Below are 20,477 nucleotides of genomic sequence, written 5' to 3'. Positions count from 1 at the left end.
TGGGTACTCTCTCCTTATTGGCTGAAATTGTGTCACCTACCTGAAAATGTATTTTCTGTTTATTTATTAAAGAGCTGGAGAGACAGACCCTGCTGTTTGATGTGGAGCGCACACTGCAGTTACACAAAAGAGCCACTAGATGGCAGAAGTGTACTTTTTAACAGCTTGAGTTTCTTCACCAGCAAAAAGCCACCAGGATTAGAAATTAAGATTTGTATATATGCTCTTTTCTTTTATGTTTTCTTTTCTTCTTAAGCTTTTGTGTGATTTATACATTTGAAGATCTAAAATAGTGAAATTTTTTTTTAAATTGAAATAAAGATGGATACAGCATAATGGAGCAGCATATGACTGTATGTAAATAATATATTACATCACTGGTTCTCAAGGTCTGGTCCGGGGACCACCAGGGGTCCAAATGGACCCTTACAGGTCTGTAACTCAGACGGTACGATCCCGCCGAAAGATCAAATATAATTCTAGTCGTATGTATTTGGCCGCGGACCCCCCCCATCTGAAAATGTCTTGTACCAGGGACCCCCAGAAGAGAAGCTTTATGTAAAAACAATTACCAAACCTTTTCGATATTTTGGGGATTTTTTCCAAAATAGCAGAATCTCACGAAGTGCCGCACTGTGAGCTTGCACATCTGCTATTTTTCAATAGCCAATGTATACAATATGGATAAAGTGTTTAAATGTTTGTGATACTGCATCAACACATTTAGCTGGGGACCCCCCTGGAACCCTGGGGGTCCCCAGACCTCACTTTGAGAACCACTGGTCTAATGCATAGGCCTATCAAACTGGGGGTCCTTGAAATTAAAATAAGAACATTTGAGAATAACATTACATGAGCGTGCGTTTGTGTGCGTGCGTGCGTGTGTGCGTGTATTACCTCTAGCACAATGTCAGAGGAGTCGTGCAGTAACATAACGAGGGTTCCAACACGGATGTAGTTTGCACAATAGGAGAAGCTGAGCAGGAAGATGGTGGCGATGTGGTGGATCACCTGCTCCTTAAAATCCTGATGGAAAACAAACAAAACATATAACATATTTCCATTGTTAATTTAGTCGACTAAATCTATGACGGAAATAAAATGGCTGCCGACTACCTTTTTTCGCACTGACGAAAACGAAACAAAATTTGAATAAAAACGAAGCTGTGATCGCTACAACTATGACGATGAACGAATAAAAACTACACTAAAATGTTAGGAAGGGACTAGTGGAGAAGAGATCCAGTAATGCTAAGACAAGTCATTTTATCAATGGTTGGTGTCGCACTCTGAAAATAGGCATCTACAAGCTTATAGATCGCCTATCAAGTATAAATCAGGCATTACGACGCCATCACTGCCCACCAAAATGTTTTGGGCGACTAAATCAACTGTAGATTTAGTCGACTAAAACTAGACTAAAAGTAAAACATTTCAGATGACTAAAATATGACTAAAACTAAATGGCTATGAGTAAAACTAAATCAAAATTTGCGATCGAAATGAATGCGGCATATTTCACATATCATATCTATTTCAGGGCATTTTTACGCTGCTTAGAAGAGACGATTTGGTCTAAATTTTGTCACAATGGTAAAAAATCGGATGGGAAAACTTTCATTCTGCCCGGTCTGTGGACAAATTACATATTTAAATGTGTCTGCCTCGTGTTGGTTGTGAGGTTCTTAAGCCTAAATGATACTCCGTAAAACAATCGTGTTTTCACTTCTTAAAAGTTACATTCGTGGAATTTATGGAATTTATTTACATTTATTGTATATATGAAATTCTTTTGAAATAATGATAATAATGAAAAAAAAGAAACAAGAAGGGGGGAAATTTCCTCACAACCCACAAAAATGTGTCCACGACCCACAAATTGGTCCCGAAAGAGTGTTTGGGAACCAGTGGCCTAATGCATATCAAACCGGTGGTCCTTGAGGTGAAAAAGGTGACTGGTTTAAAGCAGGGTGTGCTGCTTCATACCTTCCTCCTGATGTCCTTGTAGATGCGCAGCAGCAGAGACGTGTAGAAACCCAGCTCTAACATGTAGTACCAGTAATGGACTCTCTCCATGGGCTGTAGGGAAAAGAAAGACATTCATTAACCGATGCGTGTGTGGCGTAGAGGATGTAAACAGTTTGTAAAGTGATACATGTGAGAATGAGGAAGCAGAATTATCTGTCATGTTCCGACCTGTAGTGGATAGTGCCTCCAGCATTCCTTGGGGTCCCAGAACCAGGGTCTCTACAGAGGGGCAGAAACGATGCTTTCTGTTAGGATTCACATGATATACATGATAACAACACAGTAACACAACGTGTAAACCTTGTCTAAAACCGTTATTTTTTTCATGTATAAAAGAGGCAGTGTTCCAATGGTTCCAATGGAGTTATTATCTAAGCACTTGTTAATACATGTCATTGGTTCAATATTTATAAAACCCACAGACACACTTAACCACTGTCACTTTCACTCTTATAAAAAATAGCACAAATAGCAGATCTACAAGCTCAAAAGCTGGGGGCGGCAGTGGCTCAGTGAGCTTGTCAGTGAGCTTGGAGCTTGTAGCTCCCCCAGAGTTAGTGTTGAAGTGTCCTTGAGCAAGACGCTGAACCCCTAATTGCTCCTGATGAGCAGGTTGGTGCCTTGCATGGTTTCCTCCGCCATCGGTGTATGAATGTGTGTGTGAATGGGTGAATGTAATGCACAATCTATGTAAAGGCGCTTTGGATAAAAGCGCTATATAAATCCACCATTTACCATTTACAATGCCAGGCCGGGTTGCCTACCCAGGGCCCACAAACATTGGAATTCAGTCATAGCCAATCGGAACGTGCACTGATTCGTGTGACCACCATTCACCTTAGAATGGTGCAGGCTTTATAACCACCCTATGCCCTATGTTATGCTTTGCTATATTGATAGCGTCGCACAGTGAAAGAACAGCAGATCTACAAGCTCGAGCTTGAATCGATGGCGTTAATCGATGCGTCCCCACACACACTGATGGAGAGATAGAGCTGTCGTCACATGTATCCAGTATCGACTGGTTTGTCTTGTTTCCCTGTGGCTGTCTAACCAACCTGATAACACCTTAACCCTTTAAGACCGGGAACGCATCTGTGTAACCACTTTAACCATTATTTTATACTTTGGCTATTCAAAAATAGCAGATCCACAAGCTCATTGCGCGGCACCGAGTGCCGCGCAATGAGCTTGTGGATCTGCTATTTTTGAAAAATCGTGAAAATGTGTGCAAATCTTTTAATATATATATATTTTTAAAGCGAACATTTGTAACTCAAATCTTTGCTTCTGGGGATTCTACAAATGTCTTCCAAATCCTTATGTTGCTATAACATCAGTGGTTCTCAAACTTTTTCATGTCAAGGACCCCCAAAATTATCTGTATTTGGCCGCAGACCCCCATCTCAAATTATGTTGTTCCAGGGACCCCCAGAATATAAAACATATATTTATATATTCAAAGATTTGCACACATTTTCACTAATTTTCAAAAATAGCAGATATAAAAGCTCATAGTTCGGTGCCGCACTATGAGCTTGTAGATCTGCTATTTTTTAATTGCCAAATAAATGTAAAAATGAGACACGGATGCGTTCCCGGTCTTAATGGGTTAAGGCAGTGTTTATCAACCCTGGCAAACGTCCCAATTTTGGGACGCTCATGTTTTTACAATAATAATAATCAGGCATGCAAACAGCCCCGGGTTGAAAAGGGTGACAACATGCTGTTTTTTTTTGGGTCAGGTGTCACACTATTGCCCTATTTGGATTCAAAACGGCTAGTGGAAGCTGAAAAGCTACAAGTTTGCATGTCTGAATAATGCAAAAACAGAAATATTTGTTTGCATTAGCTTTTTTTCTCCCCCATATATTTTCATAATAAAAAAGTGCCTATCGTATCGAAGTTGTGTGCCCAATATCGTATCGTATCGTTTCGTGAAATTAGTGTATCGGCACACCCCTAGTGTGTGTGTATATACCGTATATATATATATATAATTATATATATATACCGTATATCTAGGTGTGCCCTGGGATCTTTTGGCTATGCCAGGTGTGCCTTGGCACAAAAAAGGTTGATAAACACTGGGTTAAGGCATGGCAAGCAGCGTGGCTATACTTGGAAATGAACTATAATATCGTGAACTGTGAACTATAATATCGTTATTGTCGGGTGCAAACCTAATTTGTCACAAACTTTTACTTCTCAGGATTCAAAAGAAAGAAACAGCAGATCTACAAGCTCAAAACGCGTCGCATCGTGACACGTTTTTCAGCTTGTAGATCTGCTAGTTTTGCTACTTTTGTGTGACACTGTAGTATGACGACGTGGGGCATTCATTTACGGGGAGAAAAAGTAAGTTAAAGGGACTACACCATGAATTTTAACTTTTTCTTCTTTTTTGTGTGTTTTTGGTCTCCCCTACCTCTCTTCTATCCCCAAAAATACCCCAGTTTGAACACTCAGGCTTTCACAGCAAATCTGGGGTTTTCTGTAAATTGGTCTCAAAACAGGCCAAACTGATTTTTACCCTGACGTGACGTCACGTCAGGGTGCAATCCCTCCCATTCTTCAGTTCCAACCAAAAAATATATACATATATATATATTTTAAATTTATTATTATTATTTTGTTTCCTTTTTTTGTTGCCAGACCCAAGGGGTCGGCCTACATGAGTACCTGTTTTCTCCATACATGGGCATGCCCCATTTGTCCTTAGGCCCCAGCTAGGGTTGTTCCGATACCCATACCAGTATCGGTACTCGGGCCCGATACGCTACTTGTGTACTCGAATCGGTACTCGGTAAAGCTCCCGATACTTTTACCCGATACCAAAACATTAACAAGTTGCCAACATGTTATTGCAGTGACACGGCCCGCAGATGGCGCCGTACCATTGGAATGCAAGTTTGTGTTGTTCTACATCCTGCGTGCAGCTGGCTCGCTGGCTGCACAACAACACACGCACAACAACACACGCTGCGCTGATACAACAGCGGCAGAAGTGATCCCCGCTGTGACGGTGCTTAAGAGATTGCTGGACAGAGAGACAGAGGAGGACCGTGGAATAAGAACAATGAAGGACACCTTGCTGCAAGCTGTGAAGAAACGCTTTAAGGACACAGAGGACAATCCACTCTACTGCATTGCAACCATACTTGATGCAAGGTAACTAATATAGTCTTATATAATCTATGTCAAAAATAAATACAAATGTCCTCTTAATTTACAGTACATGTATGGCTATTAAGTTTGAAGGAGGGAAAATGTGCATAATGTTACCTTAAATAAAAGAGTCAGTAGGCACTAGGCAGCATATTTAAAAAAGTAAATCATTTATAGTCCACCTGATATTAATGGCATTTAATGCATACTACAGTAGTTTTGTTTCTTTCCCTCGATACAAATGTATTGTTGCTTGCTAAAAACACCTCCAAGTAGTTAAATGTTGCCTATGATTTGACATAAAGTATTGTGAACTAAACTGTCCGATTCTCTCTTTTCTCCTCTTCTTTTTTGTAGATACAAGGATCGGTATTTCTCAGACACCAACACAGCCAGGCTGGCCAAGGGGATGGTGACAAATGAGCTCCAGAAACTTTCTGGTGGGGATCCACAACAGAGGGACCACGAGGACATGGAGGAGCCACCTGTCAGAAGGCCACGGAGGGACCAGCCCTGCAGCAGTCTGGACAGTATGTTTGACGAAATTGCAGAAGAACAAGAATCACTGAGCAGTACTCCAGTGACTGCTGCCATCCAGCTAGAGACATACCTTGCAGAGGCCACAATTCCTCGAGAAGACAAACCACTCAAGTACTGGCTTGCTCACAAAGTGAGATACCCCACTCTGGCCCAATTGGCACAAAAATACCTCTCAGCACCATGCAGTAGTGTGGAAAGTGAACGGCTTTTTAGCTCAGCCTCAAATATTCTTGAGGAAAACAGAAATAGGCTCTCAGCTGAACATACAGAGATGCTTATTTTCATCAAAAAGAACTTGCCACTTACCTTTCCAAAAGAGAAAGAGAGTGAGACCTAGACTAGAGTCTTTAGATAGCACAAAGGCTGCCTGATGCCATTTATATGCACAGCATGTTTATTTTGTATTTTTATTTATTTTTATGTGGACCATGGTTGCTTTAAAATAATACCATAACTCAGTGAGAGTTACAGGTTAAAAGTTGTTTCATGTTTGTACCTTAATTTATTCAAATTAAATTATTAATAAATACTATAACTCAGAGAGAGTTAACAGGTGACACTGACAACTAAGCATTTATTTTAAACTTTTTGAGCTTACTGTACTTTGGCTGTGCTACTCAATTCAGTGTTGGCTGTGCCGGTGTGTGCTGCTTAATTTACAGTTAAATAAACTGTTTAAAGAAAAAAAAAAACAGTATCTTAAGAATCAGCAGTCTTATTATTGTGGTAATTGAACATTACAGTATCATTACAAGTACAAGGCATAACAAATGTAACAAAATTGGGGTAAAATAAGTGGTTACTCAACAAAAACAAAAAGTACTCGTATCGGTACTCGGTATCGGCGAGTACTGAAAATTGAGTACTTGTACTCGTACTCGGTCTGGAAAAAATGGTATCGGAACAACCCTAGCCCCAGCCATAAAAGTCTGTCCCCCTTTCGTCCATACATGGACATGTTTTGTACCTGTTTTCTCCATACATGGGCATGCCCCCTTTGCCCTTAGGCCCCAGCCATAAAAGTCTGTCCCCCTTCCGTCCATACATGGGCATGTTTTGTACCTGTTTTCTCCATACATGGGCATGCCCCCTTTGTCCTTAGGCCCCAGCCATAAAAGTCTGTCCCCTTTCGTCCATACATGGGCATACACAGGCTGACACGTCATGTGAAGACCGGGTTATAAAAGTCTGTCCCCCTTTCGTCCATACATGGGCATAGACACAGGCTGACACGTCATGTGAAGTCCGGCCATTCAGATTAAGCTCAGGCACTGGCATGAGTAAATAGGCATAGGGGACTATTCATGACATCACTGTTATGTCACAAGTACAAAGACAGATGCTATATATACTGTAAGACACAAAGCTTACAATTAGATCAATGACTAACCTTCAATTTCTAATATCCAGAATTACATAAAATGCTCCACACCAAATGCCTAAAATGATATATGCTTTTCACTTATAAAGTGGTTTGTAGGTGTGTTGCGTACTGGGAATTTATTCTGGGTCTGGCAGAACCAGGTCTCCTGGTCTTGTTTTTTTTTAACTTTTTCCACACAGAACCAGGAGATAACATGCATACTAACTGGCTCAATAGCGCCCGTGCCAAACAGGACAATGTTTTATTGCAGGTGAAAGTGCTTTATGAGCCAGAGAGAAGTTAGTTGGAATGAGTATATCTGAGGCTTGATTTAGGCTCAAACCTTTTGAAAAACGTTTGAGGGACAATATGACAACATAAACAATATGATATTAAATATATATATATATATATTTTTTTGTTTAATTCATGGTGTATATCCTTTAAAATATGGAGGTATGAGGTTCTGCCCAAGAGCAACAATATAATAAATGTATTTGAATGAATACTTACATCTATCAAGCACGCCAGCCCAGCCAGGAAAGCAGTGATGTAGAAGAGAAATCTCCAGCTGTATGAGGGCAAAGCATACAAAAGTACTTTTCAGTGGTGGAAGAAGTACTCAGATGTTGTTGCTTTTTGTTTTGTGTTGTAGCCTACTTAATACCAGCAATGTCATTATAAGGCCTGTATTAAACATTTGAATAGAGTAAATGTACAAAACTATTGGCATCAAAATATACTAACTGTACCAAAGTAGAAGTACTCAAATGTTTAATTTTTTTTTAAAATGTTTTAATAGCTGATCTTCAAGCTCATAACGTGTTGCAAAGTGATGCAGTGTGAGCTTGTAGATTGGCTGTTTTCTAATGACTTCACCCATTTAGACCTGAGGCCGATTTGAAAAAATACCTTCTAAATCCTGACCTAAGTTTTCTGAATAAATAAATAAAACAAATAATGTTGCTATATATATACTGTATAGCAACAACTAAAATGACACAGAGGTGTTCCCGGCTTGAAAGGCATAACAAACAACGTGCAGGTGTAATTTAAGTATGAAATAAGGCTTAAGTGGTTAATGCAGGTTTTATATTCATAATCTAAATCTGCAACTATTAAAAACTATTATAACATATTAGTTGCCTCTGAGATGTAGTGGAGTCGAAGTATGTAGTAGAAAATGGAAATACTCAAGTAAATGTACCTCAAAACTGTACTTAAAGGTAGGGTAAGTGATATTTTCAGGTGAAAACTAAAGGTTTTTTGTTAAAAGGTTAAAGCTCTATATTCTCATAGTAATCATTACTATAGACTAGTGTGTGTTCAGTAACAGGAGTCTCCATGTCTCTCCAGCTCTTTAATAAACACAAAATACATTTTCAGGTATACAGTAGGTGACAAAATGTCAGCCTATCAGGAGAGAGTACCCATTTATCAGCTTAGTGTTCCAGTTCCAATTTTGTCTGATCATTTCTTTGTGGCATCACTTCCAATTTCACTTGTTTAATCCGTATCCTGTCTGAGTTCTCTATCCTGATTGGATACAATTGGTATCCTGACCTGAAAATGCATTTTCTGTTTAATAAAGAGCAGGAGGGACATGGAGACTCCTTTTACTGAACAAACACTCTGTAGCAATGAGTAGTATCAGAATATAGAGCTATTTAACACTTATTTTAACCAAATAAAAAAACGTACCCTACCTTTAACCCATTAAGACCTGAGGCAGATTCTACAAAATGTCTTCTAAATCCTATGTTAATATGTCAGTGGTTCTCAATCTTTTTCATGTCAAGGACCCCAAAATGTATATGTATTTGGCCGCGGACCCACATCTCAAAATATTTTGCTCCAGGGACCCCCAGAAGCAAAGATTTGAGTTTGCTTTAAAAGTATATATTCAAAGATTTGCACCAAAAAAAAATCACTATTTCTCAAAAATAGCTGATCTACAAGCTCAAGTATGAAATAATGCTTTTTAGGCCAAATAAAAAAAATGACACAGATGCGTTCCAGGTGTGTTAAGTAGGCTATACAGTAGGTACTTTCCACCACTGCATATTTGTAGCCTCCATTTTGACATGTTAAAGGTCATTGGAACGAACTTAACACCATGAAATAATTTATCGACGCAGGAAAAGAACAAAAAGATACCTAACAGGAAGTGCATTTTTTTGTGATGGTAGCATTTGATGGAGGCACATTACTAATGGGTTTTTAATGGGTTTTTCCCATTGGTTTTTACAGTTGGCAGAGAAGGAACTTGTCGCATTGAGGAAATGAACCGAGTTCAACCAGGAAATGTGCGTAGACGTGTTTTAATGATATTGTCTCTGTCGGGTGGAAACCTCATGTCCAAAACTGTGAGGCTACTTTTCAGGATTCAAATTCAAAAGCATAAAAAAGTAGCAGATCTACGAGCTTGTAGATCTGCTACTTTTTGATGCTTTTGTGTGACGCTGTAGTATGATCAAGAAGGGCGTTAATTTATGAAAAAACATTAAAAAGTTAGAATATGGAGATGAGAGGTTTCTGCCCGACAAAAACGATAATAACAATGATGCACTCACGCTGCCTCTCCAAACTTCTTGGTGTGACAGGGTCTGTCCTGATCCCGGCGCAGACGGAACCAGGCCTGCACCTGCCTCTGGGGTTTCCCACACTGTGTGGACAGACACAGTATCTGGCTCTGTGGGGGGGGGGGGAGGACACAGAGACATAAGAGACATTTCTCAAAAACACAGTTTGTAAATGAATCAGATTACAGCGTCTCCTACTTTTGCTATTTAAAAAAAATGTAATGCTTAATGTATGTCGCCTCAACAGAGGCGACATACATTACATACATACCTATATTAACTCATTTTGCTGGGGACCCCCTGGAAGCCGCTAAACGGACCCAGGGGGAGGGGGGTCGGGGGAGTTCACCTTGTGTTAATTAATATAGCATCAAAATCAGTTTAACCACTTTATCCCCTACATACAGTACACAGGCTATCTGAAAATAGCAGATCCACAAGCTCACACTGTGCCGCGATGCAGCACGTTGTGAGCTTGTAGATCTGCTATTTTCAACAACAACACTTTTTCAATTTTATTTTATTTCCGAAACATTTTAACAACATCTTGTGTGGGGGGTCCCTGGGACAACTTACGCAAGTCAATTTAGAATTCTGGACTTTTACTTGTAACAGAGTATTTCTACATTGCGGTATTGATACTTTTACTTAAGTAACAAATGTGAGTACTTTTTCCACCACTGACAGGGGGTCCCCAGCAGAATTAGTCACTGTAGCATCAACATAAGTTTAACCACTATAACCCTATACATCATCTGATTGAAAATAGCAGATCTACAAGCTCACAACGTGTCACATCACAACACGCTGTGAGCTTGTAGATCTGCTATTATCAAAAGATACTCCACTACAATTATTTGAAAACTTTAGTTACAAGTTACTTTACTAGTTACTTTACTTATTACAAAACATACGTTAACCACTTCAGCCCTATATACATTTCGGCCATTTGAAAATAGCTGATCTACAAGCTCACAATGCCTCGCGATGCAACACATTGTGAGCTTGTAGATCTGCTATTTTCAAAGTTATTTTTTTTTACATTTGAAAACAACGTTTGAGAACAACTGCAAAGTTCTATAGAGAAACTGGCATTTCTTTCTCGTGACATCTACTACGTGAATGTTTAGGCTATTCCTTTAGCTTTAGGTCTTTTGGGCCTCTGTTATTGACATGAATGACTAAACCCTTAGACAAGAAACGTAAAGTTAATAACAGCAACAATTCACACAAAAGGCTCATGGCTTAGGGGGCCCCCTGAGCTCTTTGGGCCCTGGGCTTCAAGGGCCCTGTTAGGCCTGTGTGGTAATCCACCCCATGATCACGACCTGAAGAGGTGTTTTTCTGTTTACTAAAGAGCTGGAGAGACACACCTGTTACTTTTATTTAATCACTTACACCAAGTTTACATTTCAAGTGACGATGGTGCTTGAGGGATATTTGAATTGAATCCAAAATACGAGGCTACGTTGTGTGTGTGTGTGTGTGTGTGTGTGTGTGTGTGTGTGTGTGTGTGTGTGTGTGTGTGTGTGTGTGTGTTACAAAGAGAGACAGTCTTCTGTGCGTGCGTGCGTGCGTGCGTGCGTGCGTGCGTGCGTGCGTGCGTGCGTGCGTGCGTGCGTGCGTGCGTGCGTGCGTGCGTGCGTGTGTGCGTGCGTGCGTACAAAGACAGACAGTTGTCTGTGCATCTGTCTGTCTGTCTGTCTGTCTGCGTGCGTGCGTGCGTGCGTGCGTGCGTGCGTGCGTGCGTGCGTGCGTGCGTGCGTGCGTGCGTGCGTGCGTGCGTGCGTGCGTGCGTGCGTGCGTGCGTGCGTGCGTGCGTGCGTGCGTGCGTGCGTGCGTGCGTGCGTGTGTGCGTGCGTGCGTGCATTACCCCCAGGCTCTGGGTTTTCAGGAACAAGGATGTGTGTCTAGCACTGTGTTGCCATCACAAGTCACGTAGCATGGTGAAGGTGATACCGATCTCTCCGAGAAATAACCCAAGGATTTTAGAGGGGGGTTTTACATAATCATGGCAGGTGGAAACCAAACCTTGTGTGTCTAAAACTTAACGACTTTTCAGGAAATGGTGAAAAAAAAAGAACCTGTGTTCCAATGCATCTAATGTATTTATTATCAGTGGTGGAAAAAGTACTCAAATGTTTTACTTAAGTAAAAGTATCAATACTGCAATGTAGAAATACTCTGTTACAAGTAAAAGTCCGGAATTAAGAATTTACTTGAGTAAAGGTACAAAAGTATTGGTATGAAAATGTAGCCTACTTAAAGTACCAAAAGTAAAAGTACTGAAATGTTTTTGAAAATAGCAGATCTACAAGCTCACAACGCCTCTGAGGTGTAGTGGAGTAGAAGTAAAAGTACTGCAAATTGGAAATACTCCAGTAAAGTAAAAATACCTCAAAATTGTACTTACGTACAGTACTTGAGTACAGTTAATGTACTTAGTTACTTTACACCACTGTCAATATTTATAAACACACACACACACACACACACACACACACACACACACACACACACACACACACACACACACACACACACACACACACACACACACACACACACACACACACACACACACACACGCTTAACAACTTTCACTGTCCTAATGTAAATCAAAATAATCGAAACCTGTAGAGCTGGCTGCTTATCAGAAATGGAAATAAAAAATACAATAAATGTAAAGATACTTTACAGATGACAGCTTTTTTTCTCGCCTTTCAGGGGGTAGAATATAGTAGAATAGAACAGACTTTATTTTCCAATTTGCACGAATGCATAGGACATCTGGGAGCTCAGCTCCCAGGGTCAGCATTTTACAGCATTTGAACAGTGGTGGAAAGTTTACTAATTTACTTAAGTACCGTACTTAAGTACAATGTTGACGTATTTTTACTTTACTTGAGTGTTTCCACTCAAGTAAAGGTGTAGTTCCAGACTCTACAGTATATAGCATTCAGAGTCTGTAATAGTTGTCTGGCAAAACTATGTTAACGTCTACTCTGGCTTTTGTATTTCACCCCAGGTAGTTTTTAAATTTGCTTCATTCAATGTTTAGATATTTGATATTTTATCAGACGCACTCTCCTATACAAACCCATTGTAACTCCAAACTCCATTTAAACCATCTCAGATTCACTGAAAACACAAGTCCTTGGGGGCCATGTTTTTTCAATTCATGTTTTCATTAAATGTATATCATTTTGTTTGGGGAAAAAATAAAATAAACATTCATAAAATAAAATAAAACAAATCTTTACATATGCAAATGTTAACAGTGTCATGAGTATATTGTGATCTCGTGTACAGAGAGCACGGTTTCTCAAAGTGGGTGCCGTGGCACCCTAGGGTGCCGTGACTCAAGTCCAGGGCTGCCACTTTGGATAATATTTGGAATTCATCACCATCACTTCAGTTTAACCACTTAAACTGGTCGTTAAATGGACCTGAGTTGCACTGTACTTGCATGCGTTCTTTTTCGATCTACACCAAATGTCTTTGCCAAACATTCCTGATCTACAAGCTCACTCGGCCAGTGAAAACCTTTGTTGATTTATTTCCGTCTAATATGTGCTAAATCTGGTAATACCAGGCTACATTTCACTTAAATGTCAGAGCTTAAATAGGCATGTAAATATGACATAAAATGCATTAATGTGTCAGTGAAATCAAACATCTGTCCTCTGTATCCGGACCGCCAGGACAGCATACAGACAGGGAGTTAGCCACAAATGCAGTGGTGTAAAGTAACTAAGTACATTTACTCAAGTACTGTACTTAAGTACAATTTGAGGTATGTTTTACTTTACTGGAGTATTTCCAATTTTCAATACTTTTACTTCTACTCCACTACATCTCAGAAATAGCCGATCTACAAGCTCACAACGCTTGAGCTTGTAGATCTGATATTTTGAAACGTTTTGTACTTTTACCTTTGGTGCTCCAAGTATTTTGATGCCAATACTTTTGCACTTTTACTCAAGTAATATTTTTGAACACATGCAGGCCTTTTACTTGTAGCAGAGTATATTTATGTTGCAGTATTGATACTTTTACTGAAGTAAAAAAATGTGAGTACTTTTTCCACCACTGCATAAATGTAAACATTATTTACAGGGGGGGTGCCCTGAGGCCAAAAGAGTATATTATGTGGGTGTTGTGAGAGCAAACCTGCGTAGGCTGCCTGCTCTGCTGGGTGTAGAAGGCCTCCAGCTTTGGGGAGGGGGCCGCCGTCACCTGCACTCTGTTCCTCACCCCCACACACCTGGCCATGGGCGGGGCCGCGTACCTGGGGGGCAACGTCAACACAAAAGACACAAGACTGACTAAGAGCGATGGAAAAGGTACATTTTTTTTTTACTTAAGTAAAAGTATCAATGCTGCCATGTAGAAGTAGACTCTGTTAAAAGTGAAAGTAAGGTATTCAAAATTGACTTGGGTAAAAGTACAAAAGTGTTGGTATCAAAATGTATTTAAAGTACTAAAATGTTTGAAAATAGCAGATCTACAAGCTCACAACGCGTCGCGATGCGACGCATTGTGAGCTTGTAGATTGGCTATTTTCAAATAGCCTAGGTATAAAATAGGGCTAAAGTGGTTAATGTATGTTTTATAATGTAATCATTTATATCTGCAAAGTAACTAGTAACTAAAGTTGGAGTAAAAGTACAATATTTGCCTCTGAGATGTAGTGGAGTAGAAGTAAAAGTATAGACAATTGGAAATAATCCGGTAAAAGTTCTACTCAAGTACAGTACTTGAGTAAATGTACTTAGTTACATTACACCACTGCCTGGGGGGCAACATAAACACAAGCGACAAGACTGACTAAGCTAATATTTTGCATTCCACCGTTCCCAGGAGATGTTCTTTATAGATTGGACCCATGCTGCACCCTGGAGCAGTATGGGTCGTGTCTTCCACGAGGAAGAAGCCCAAAAAACCCACGGTGAGGCCTTCAACCCATTAAGACCTGAAGCCGATTCTACAATGTCTTCTAAATCCCAACAGTTTTCTGTAAAACATATGTTTCTATATCAGTGGTGCTCAAACTTTTTCATGTCAAGGACCCCCAAAATGATATGTATTTGGCCGCCGACCCCCATCTCAAAATGTTTTGTTCCAGGGACCCCCAGAAGCAAAGAATAGAGTTCGCTTTAAACAATATATATTCAAAGATTTGCACACATTTTCACGATTTTTCAAAAATAGCAGATCTACAAGCTCATAGCGGGGGAACTCGGTGCCGCGCTATGAGCTTGTATATCTGCTATTTTTGAATAGCCAAAGTGTAAAATAATGCTTTTTAGCTCAAATGAAAAAGTGACACAGTTGCGTTCCAGGTCTTAATGGGTTAAGGAGGGCCTTTCAGGCAAGCCGTGTAGCAACTCATAATGTAATAATGGCTCATAATGTAATAACGGTTCATAATGTAATAATTTAAATGTAATAAAAACTCATAATGTAATAATCAGCGCATAACGTAATAACAGATTTTTCTATAATGTAATAATGTAATAATGTGTTACATTATAAATCTCACGTAGCCGCTTATAATGTAATAAAAGTTCATAATGTAATAATGTCTCATATTGTTGAGAAAAGTAAAGTGTTACATCATAATACTCATTATCAGTATCATGGTCAGTATCAGTATCATGGTCAGTACCATGGTCAGTATCATGGTCAGTATCATGGTCAGTATCAGTATCATGGTCAGTACCATGGTCAGTATCATGGTCAGTATCAGTATCATGGTCAGTATCATGGGCAGTACCATGGTCAGTATCAGTATCATGGTCAGTATCATGGTCAGCATCAGTATCATGGTCAGTATCATGGTCAGTACCATGGTCAGTACCATGGTCAGTGTCAGTATCATGGTCAGTATCATGGTCAGTACCATGGTCAGTATCATGGTCAGTATCAGTATCATGGTCAGTATCATGGTCAGTATCAGTATCATGGTCTGTATCATGGTCAGTACCATGGTCTGTATCATGGTCAGTATCATGGTCAGTATCATGGTCAGTATCATGGTCAGTACCATGGTCAGTATCATGTCAGTATCATGGTCAGTATCAGTATCATGTCAGTATCATGGTCAGTATCGGTATCATGGTCGGTATCATGGTCAGTATCATGGTCAATATCAGTATCATGGCTAGTACCATGGTCAGTATCATTATCATGGTCAGTATCAGTATCATGGTCATTATCATGGTCAGTATCATGGTCAGTATCATGGTCAGTACCATGGTCAATATCATGGTCAGTATCAGTATCATGGTCTGTATCATGGTCAGTACCATGGTCAGTATCATGGTCAGTTTCATGGTCACCATGATACTGACCATGATATTGATATGATACTGACCATAATTAACCATGATACTGGCCATGATACTGGCCATGATACCGACCATGATACTGACATTAAACTGACCATGATACTGACCATGATACTGACCATGATACTGACCATGATACTGACATGATACTAACCATGATACTTATATGATACTGCCATTATATTGACATTATACTGACCATGATACTGACCATGATACTGACATTAAACTGGCCATGATACTAACCATTATACTGACCATGATACTGACATTAAACTGACCATGATACTGACATTAAACTGACCATAATACTGTCATGATATTGACATGATACTGACCATGATACTGACCATGATACTGACCATGATACTGACATTCTACAGACCATGATACTGACCATGATACGTACATGATACTGACATTATACTGATCATGATACTGACCATCATACTTGCCAGGAAACAATTTGAGCCGTTATTGTCTCCGCCAGGCCGAAAGGCATGGCAAGAGAGTATGTTTTACCCCCGTCCGTCCGTCCGTCCGTCCGTCCGTCCGTCCGCTGCGAAACTGTGCACACACACTCCCTGGATGCCAAAGCCGAACCTCTGCCCCCAAATTTTCAGATTTTCCTGTTATAGCGTCACCAGCAGGTCTAATTTAGCAAAACACATTTTTGGTACAAAATGCCTCAAATCATGAATGCAGTGTCCGATTGAAAGGCCTAAGAAGAAATGGCACCCTTTTCACATTGGCCTATTATAAGCGCCACCAGGAGGCCACAATAACCTACCTGACCTGGCGGAGACCTGTGCTCCGAGGAGCACTTTTTCTAGTTACATTATGCAGTGTTATTACATTATGAGTGGCTACGCAAGGTTCTTAATGTAACACATTATTACATTATGGGCTCAAGATTTTATTACATTATGAGCTGATTATTACATTATGAGCTTTTATTACATTTAGTTTATTACATTATGAGCTTTTATTACATTTAGTTTATTACATTATGAGCTTTTATTACATTTAGTTTATTACCATTATGAGCCGTTATTACATTATGAGTTGCTGTAGCAACTCATAATGTAATAACTGCTCATAATGGTAATAAACTAAATGTAATAAAAGCTCATAATGTAATAAACTAAATGTAATAAAAGCTCATAATGTAATAATCAGCTCATAATGTAATAAAATCATGAGCCCATAATGTAATAATGTGATACATTAAGAACCTTGCGTAGCCCCTCATTATGTTATAACAGTGCATAATGTAATAACGGCTCAAATTGTTGTTTTTATTACATTATGAGCTAATTATTACATTATGATCTTTTATTACTGTAAATTTATTACATTATGAGCCGTTATTACATTATGAGTTGAGCCGTTATTACATTATGAGTTGCTAAAGCAACTCATAATGTAATAACGGCTCATAATGTAATAAACTAAATGTAATTGAAGCTCATAATGTAATAAACTAAATGTAATAAAATCTCATAATGTAATAAACTACATGTAATAAAAGCTCATAATGTAATAAACTAAATGTAATAAAAGCTCATAATATAATAATCAGCTCATAATGTCATAAAATCATGAGCCCATAATGTAATAATGTGTTACATTAAGAACCTTGCGTAGCCACTCATAATGTAATAACACTGCATTATGTAACTAGAAAAAATGCTCCTCCATGATACTGACCATGGTACTGACCATGGTACTGACCATGATACTGACCATGGAACTGACCATGATACAGACCATGATACTGATACTGACCATGATACTGACCATGATACAGACCATGATACTGATACAGACCATGATACTGACCAGGGTACTGACCATGATACTGACCATGATACTGATACTGACCATGGTACTGACCATGATACTGACCATGATACTGATACTGACCATGATACTGACCATGGTACTGACCATGATACTGACCATGATACTGATACTGACCATCATACTGACCATGGTACTGACCATGATACTGATACTGACCATGGTACTGACCATGATACTGACCATGATACTGATACTGACCATGATACTGATACTGACCATGATACTGACCATGGTACTGACCATGATACTGATACTGACCATGATACTGACCATGATACTGATACTGACCATGGTACTGACCATGGTACTGACCATGATACTGATACTGACCATGATACTGATACTGACCATGATACTGACCATGATACTGATACTGACCATGGTACTGACCATGGTACTGACCATGATACTGATACTGACCATGATACTGACCATGATACTGATACTGACCATGGTACTGACCATGATACTGATACTGACCATGATACTGACCATGATACTGACCATGGTACTGACCATGATACTGACCATGATACTGATACTGACCATGATACTGACCATGATACTGACCATGGTACTGACCATGATACTGACCATGATACTGATACTGACCATGATACTGATAATGATTATTATGATGTAACACTTTACTTTTCTCAACAATATGAGACATTATTACATTATGAACTTTTATTACATTATAAGCGGCTACGTGAGATTTATAATGTAACACATTATTACATTATTACATTATAGATAGATCTGTTATTACGTTATGAACCGTTATTACATTATGAGCCATTATTACATTATGAGTTGCTACAAGCCGCAAGTGGAGCCTGCAGTACCACCACGGCCCAACACACCATCACGCCAGAATTTAATGTTTGGAGCGCGGGGAGTCTGGTGCAACGCTCAGGTCCTGGACCTGGTGAGACTGAGGAGAAGGAGCCCGGCCTGGAGGCCATCCACAGAGCCTAGTCCCTCCACGTGCCAGAGCCTCTCCTCTCCCCCGGTCCTGGCAGAGTAGTTCCGGAGAAGCGGACTGAGTGGCCCCGTCTTTCCCTATAGAGGACTGACCGTGGGTAGCTACTGGGACGTGAGTCGGGGGCTTGGATCAACCTCAGCTGGGTCACCTGGGCGAGGGTGTATGTTGAGAGAGCCGAAACACCCGTCGACCCCAGGCTACAACACTGATGATACGTCCCAGGTGCACCCACGTGATGTTTTTTATTTATAGTTATCAGATTGGGGTCCGGGGACCCCCACGGGTCCTTAGAGGGGTTCCAGGGGGTCTCCAGGAATCCTTTTAACCACTTGTTAAACCACCATATGTTATACTTTGGCTATTAAAAAATATAGCCGATCTACAAGGTCACAGTGTGACACGTGTTGTGTGAGCTTGTAGATCGGCAAAAAAAACGAAATAAAAAAAGTCTGAACACAAATCTTCTCTTCTGGGGGTCCCTGGCTGGCACAAAGTCTTTTCAGATGGGGGTCCACAGCCGAATACATTTACAGTTTTGGGGGTCCTTGACATGAAAAACGTTTTGAGAACCAATGCTCTCTAGACCAGTGATTCTCAACCTTGTTGCATTGCAAAGACTCCCATTTTGATATAGCCTGGTTCCAGACCATAGACCCCGCCCACTCTCTGTGAGCTCCTCTTGGTCTGGTGTCATAATGTGAGCCTATGGCTTTTCACGGTCGAAGAATCAAAATCAAATCAGAGTCGGAGGTGGGGGTGGTCTAACGACAAGCCAATCAGCGAATATCTGCTAAAACAAGCTGTGCGATGACGTCAGATGTAGGCGGATCCGTGGATCTCTTGTGATTGGTTTAGGGCAATTTGAATCCCCTCCCCCTGGTAATCGCGGACATTGCAGCCAATTTCAGACAGAAGCTCCACGCAGCTTCAGGCTGATAATCAGGCTAATTTTGATATGCATTAGGCGAGTTTATTCGTATAGCACGTTTCAACAACAAGGCAATTCAATGTGCTTTGGATCAAACACTTGAATATACTCTTTTGCTTTTAGCAGCACTGCCTCTAGTCTAGAAGTACATGCATTCTATAAGTTGTTGACTCAGCACAAACAGTGTGTAAGGCGGAAAAAGTACTCAACTACTTAAGTAAAAGTATCAATACTGCATTGTAGAAATACTCTGTTAGGACGCGGTCCCACCGCACTTTTATTTTACCTATGGGGCAGAATCTGCCAATGCTTTGTGAATGCAAATGCGTGGATTCATGGTCTTGCGCATCTTTCACTTGAATCTACACATTTACATTGACAGAGCAAAGGCAGATTCCGCCCGGTAGGTACAATAAAAGTGCGGTGGGACCGAGCCCTTACAAGTAAAAGTCCGGAATTCAAAATGTACTTGAGTAAAAGTACAAAAGTATTGGTGTCAAAATGTACTTAAATTACCCAAAGTAGAAAGTACTCATTATGCAGAATGTCCCGTTTCACAAGTTTTCAAATGAATAAAATGTAAAAAAAATCTTTTGAAAATAGCAGATCTACAAACTCACAACGCGTCACGTGCACACACACACACACACACACACACACA

The 20,477-nt window shown here is 40.0% G+C and overlaps 1 protein-coding gene across 2 annotated transcripts in view; it reads right to left on the bottom strand.

Moving 5' to 3' along the window:
• LOC308094233 (ceramide synthase 2-like) overlaps window positions 1–20,477 on the bottom strand; it is a 34,093-nt gene that overhangs the window by 6,092 nt on the left and 7,524 nt on the right. For both annotated transcript variants that reach the window (XM_080440755.1, XM_080440756.1), the window contains exons 3-8: window positions 13,855–13,972; window positions 9,673–9,791; window positions 7,613–7,670; window positions 2,197–2,247; window positions 1,987–2,079; window positions 898–1,026 (exon numbers count right to left, since the gene is read on the bottom strand). In XM_080440755.1, the coding sequence (XP_080296881.1) occupies window positions 898–1,026; window positions 1,987–2,079; window positions 2,197–2,247; window positions 7,613–7,670; window positions 9,673–9,791; window positions 13,855–13,972 (568 nt within the window). The remainder of the gene's footprint in view (window positions 1–897; window positions 1,027–1,986; window positions 2,080–2,196; window positions 2,248–7,612; window positions 7,671–9,672; window positions 9,792–13,854; window positions 13,973–20,477) is intronic.

The sequence above is a fragment of the Gymnoscopelus braueri genome (genome assembly GCF_963280865.1).
Source record: "Gymnoscopelus braueri genome assembly, chromosome: 10".
Lineage (NCBI taxonomy): Eukaryota > Metazoa > Chordata > Actinopteri > Myctophiformes > Myctophidae > Gymnoscopelus > Gymnoscopelus braueri.
The sequence above is the reverse complement of the archived record's forward strand: the minus strand, read 5'-3'. Positions and strand labels throughout refer to the sequence as shown.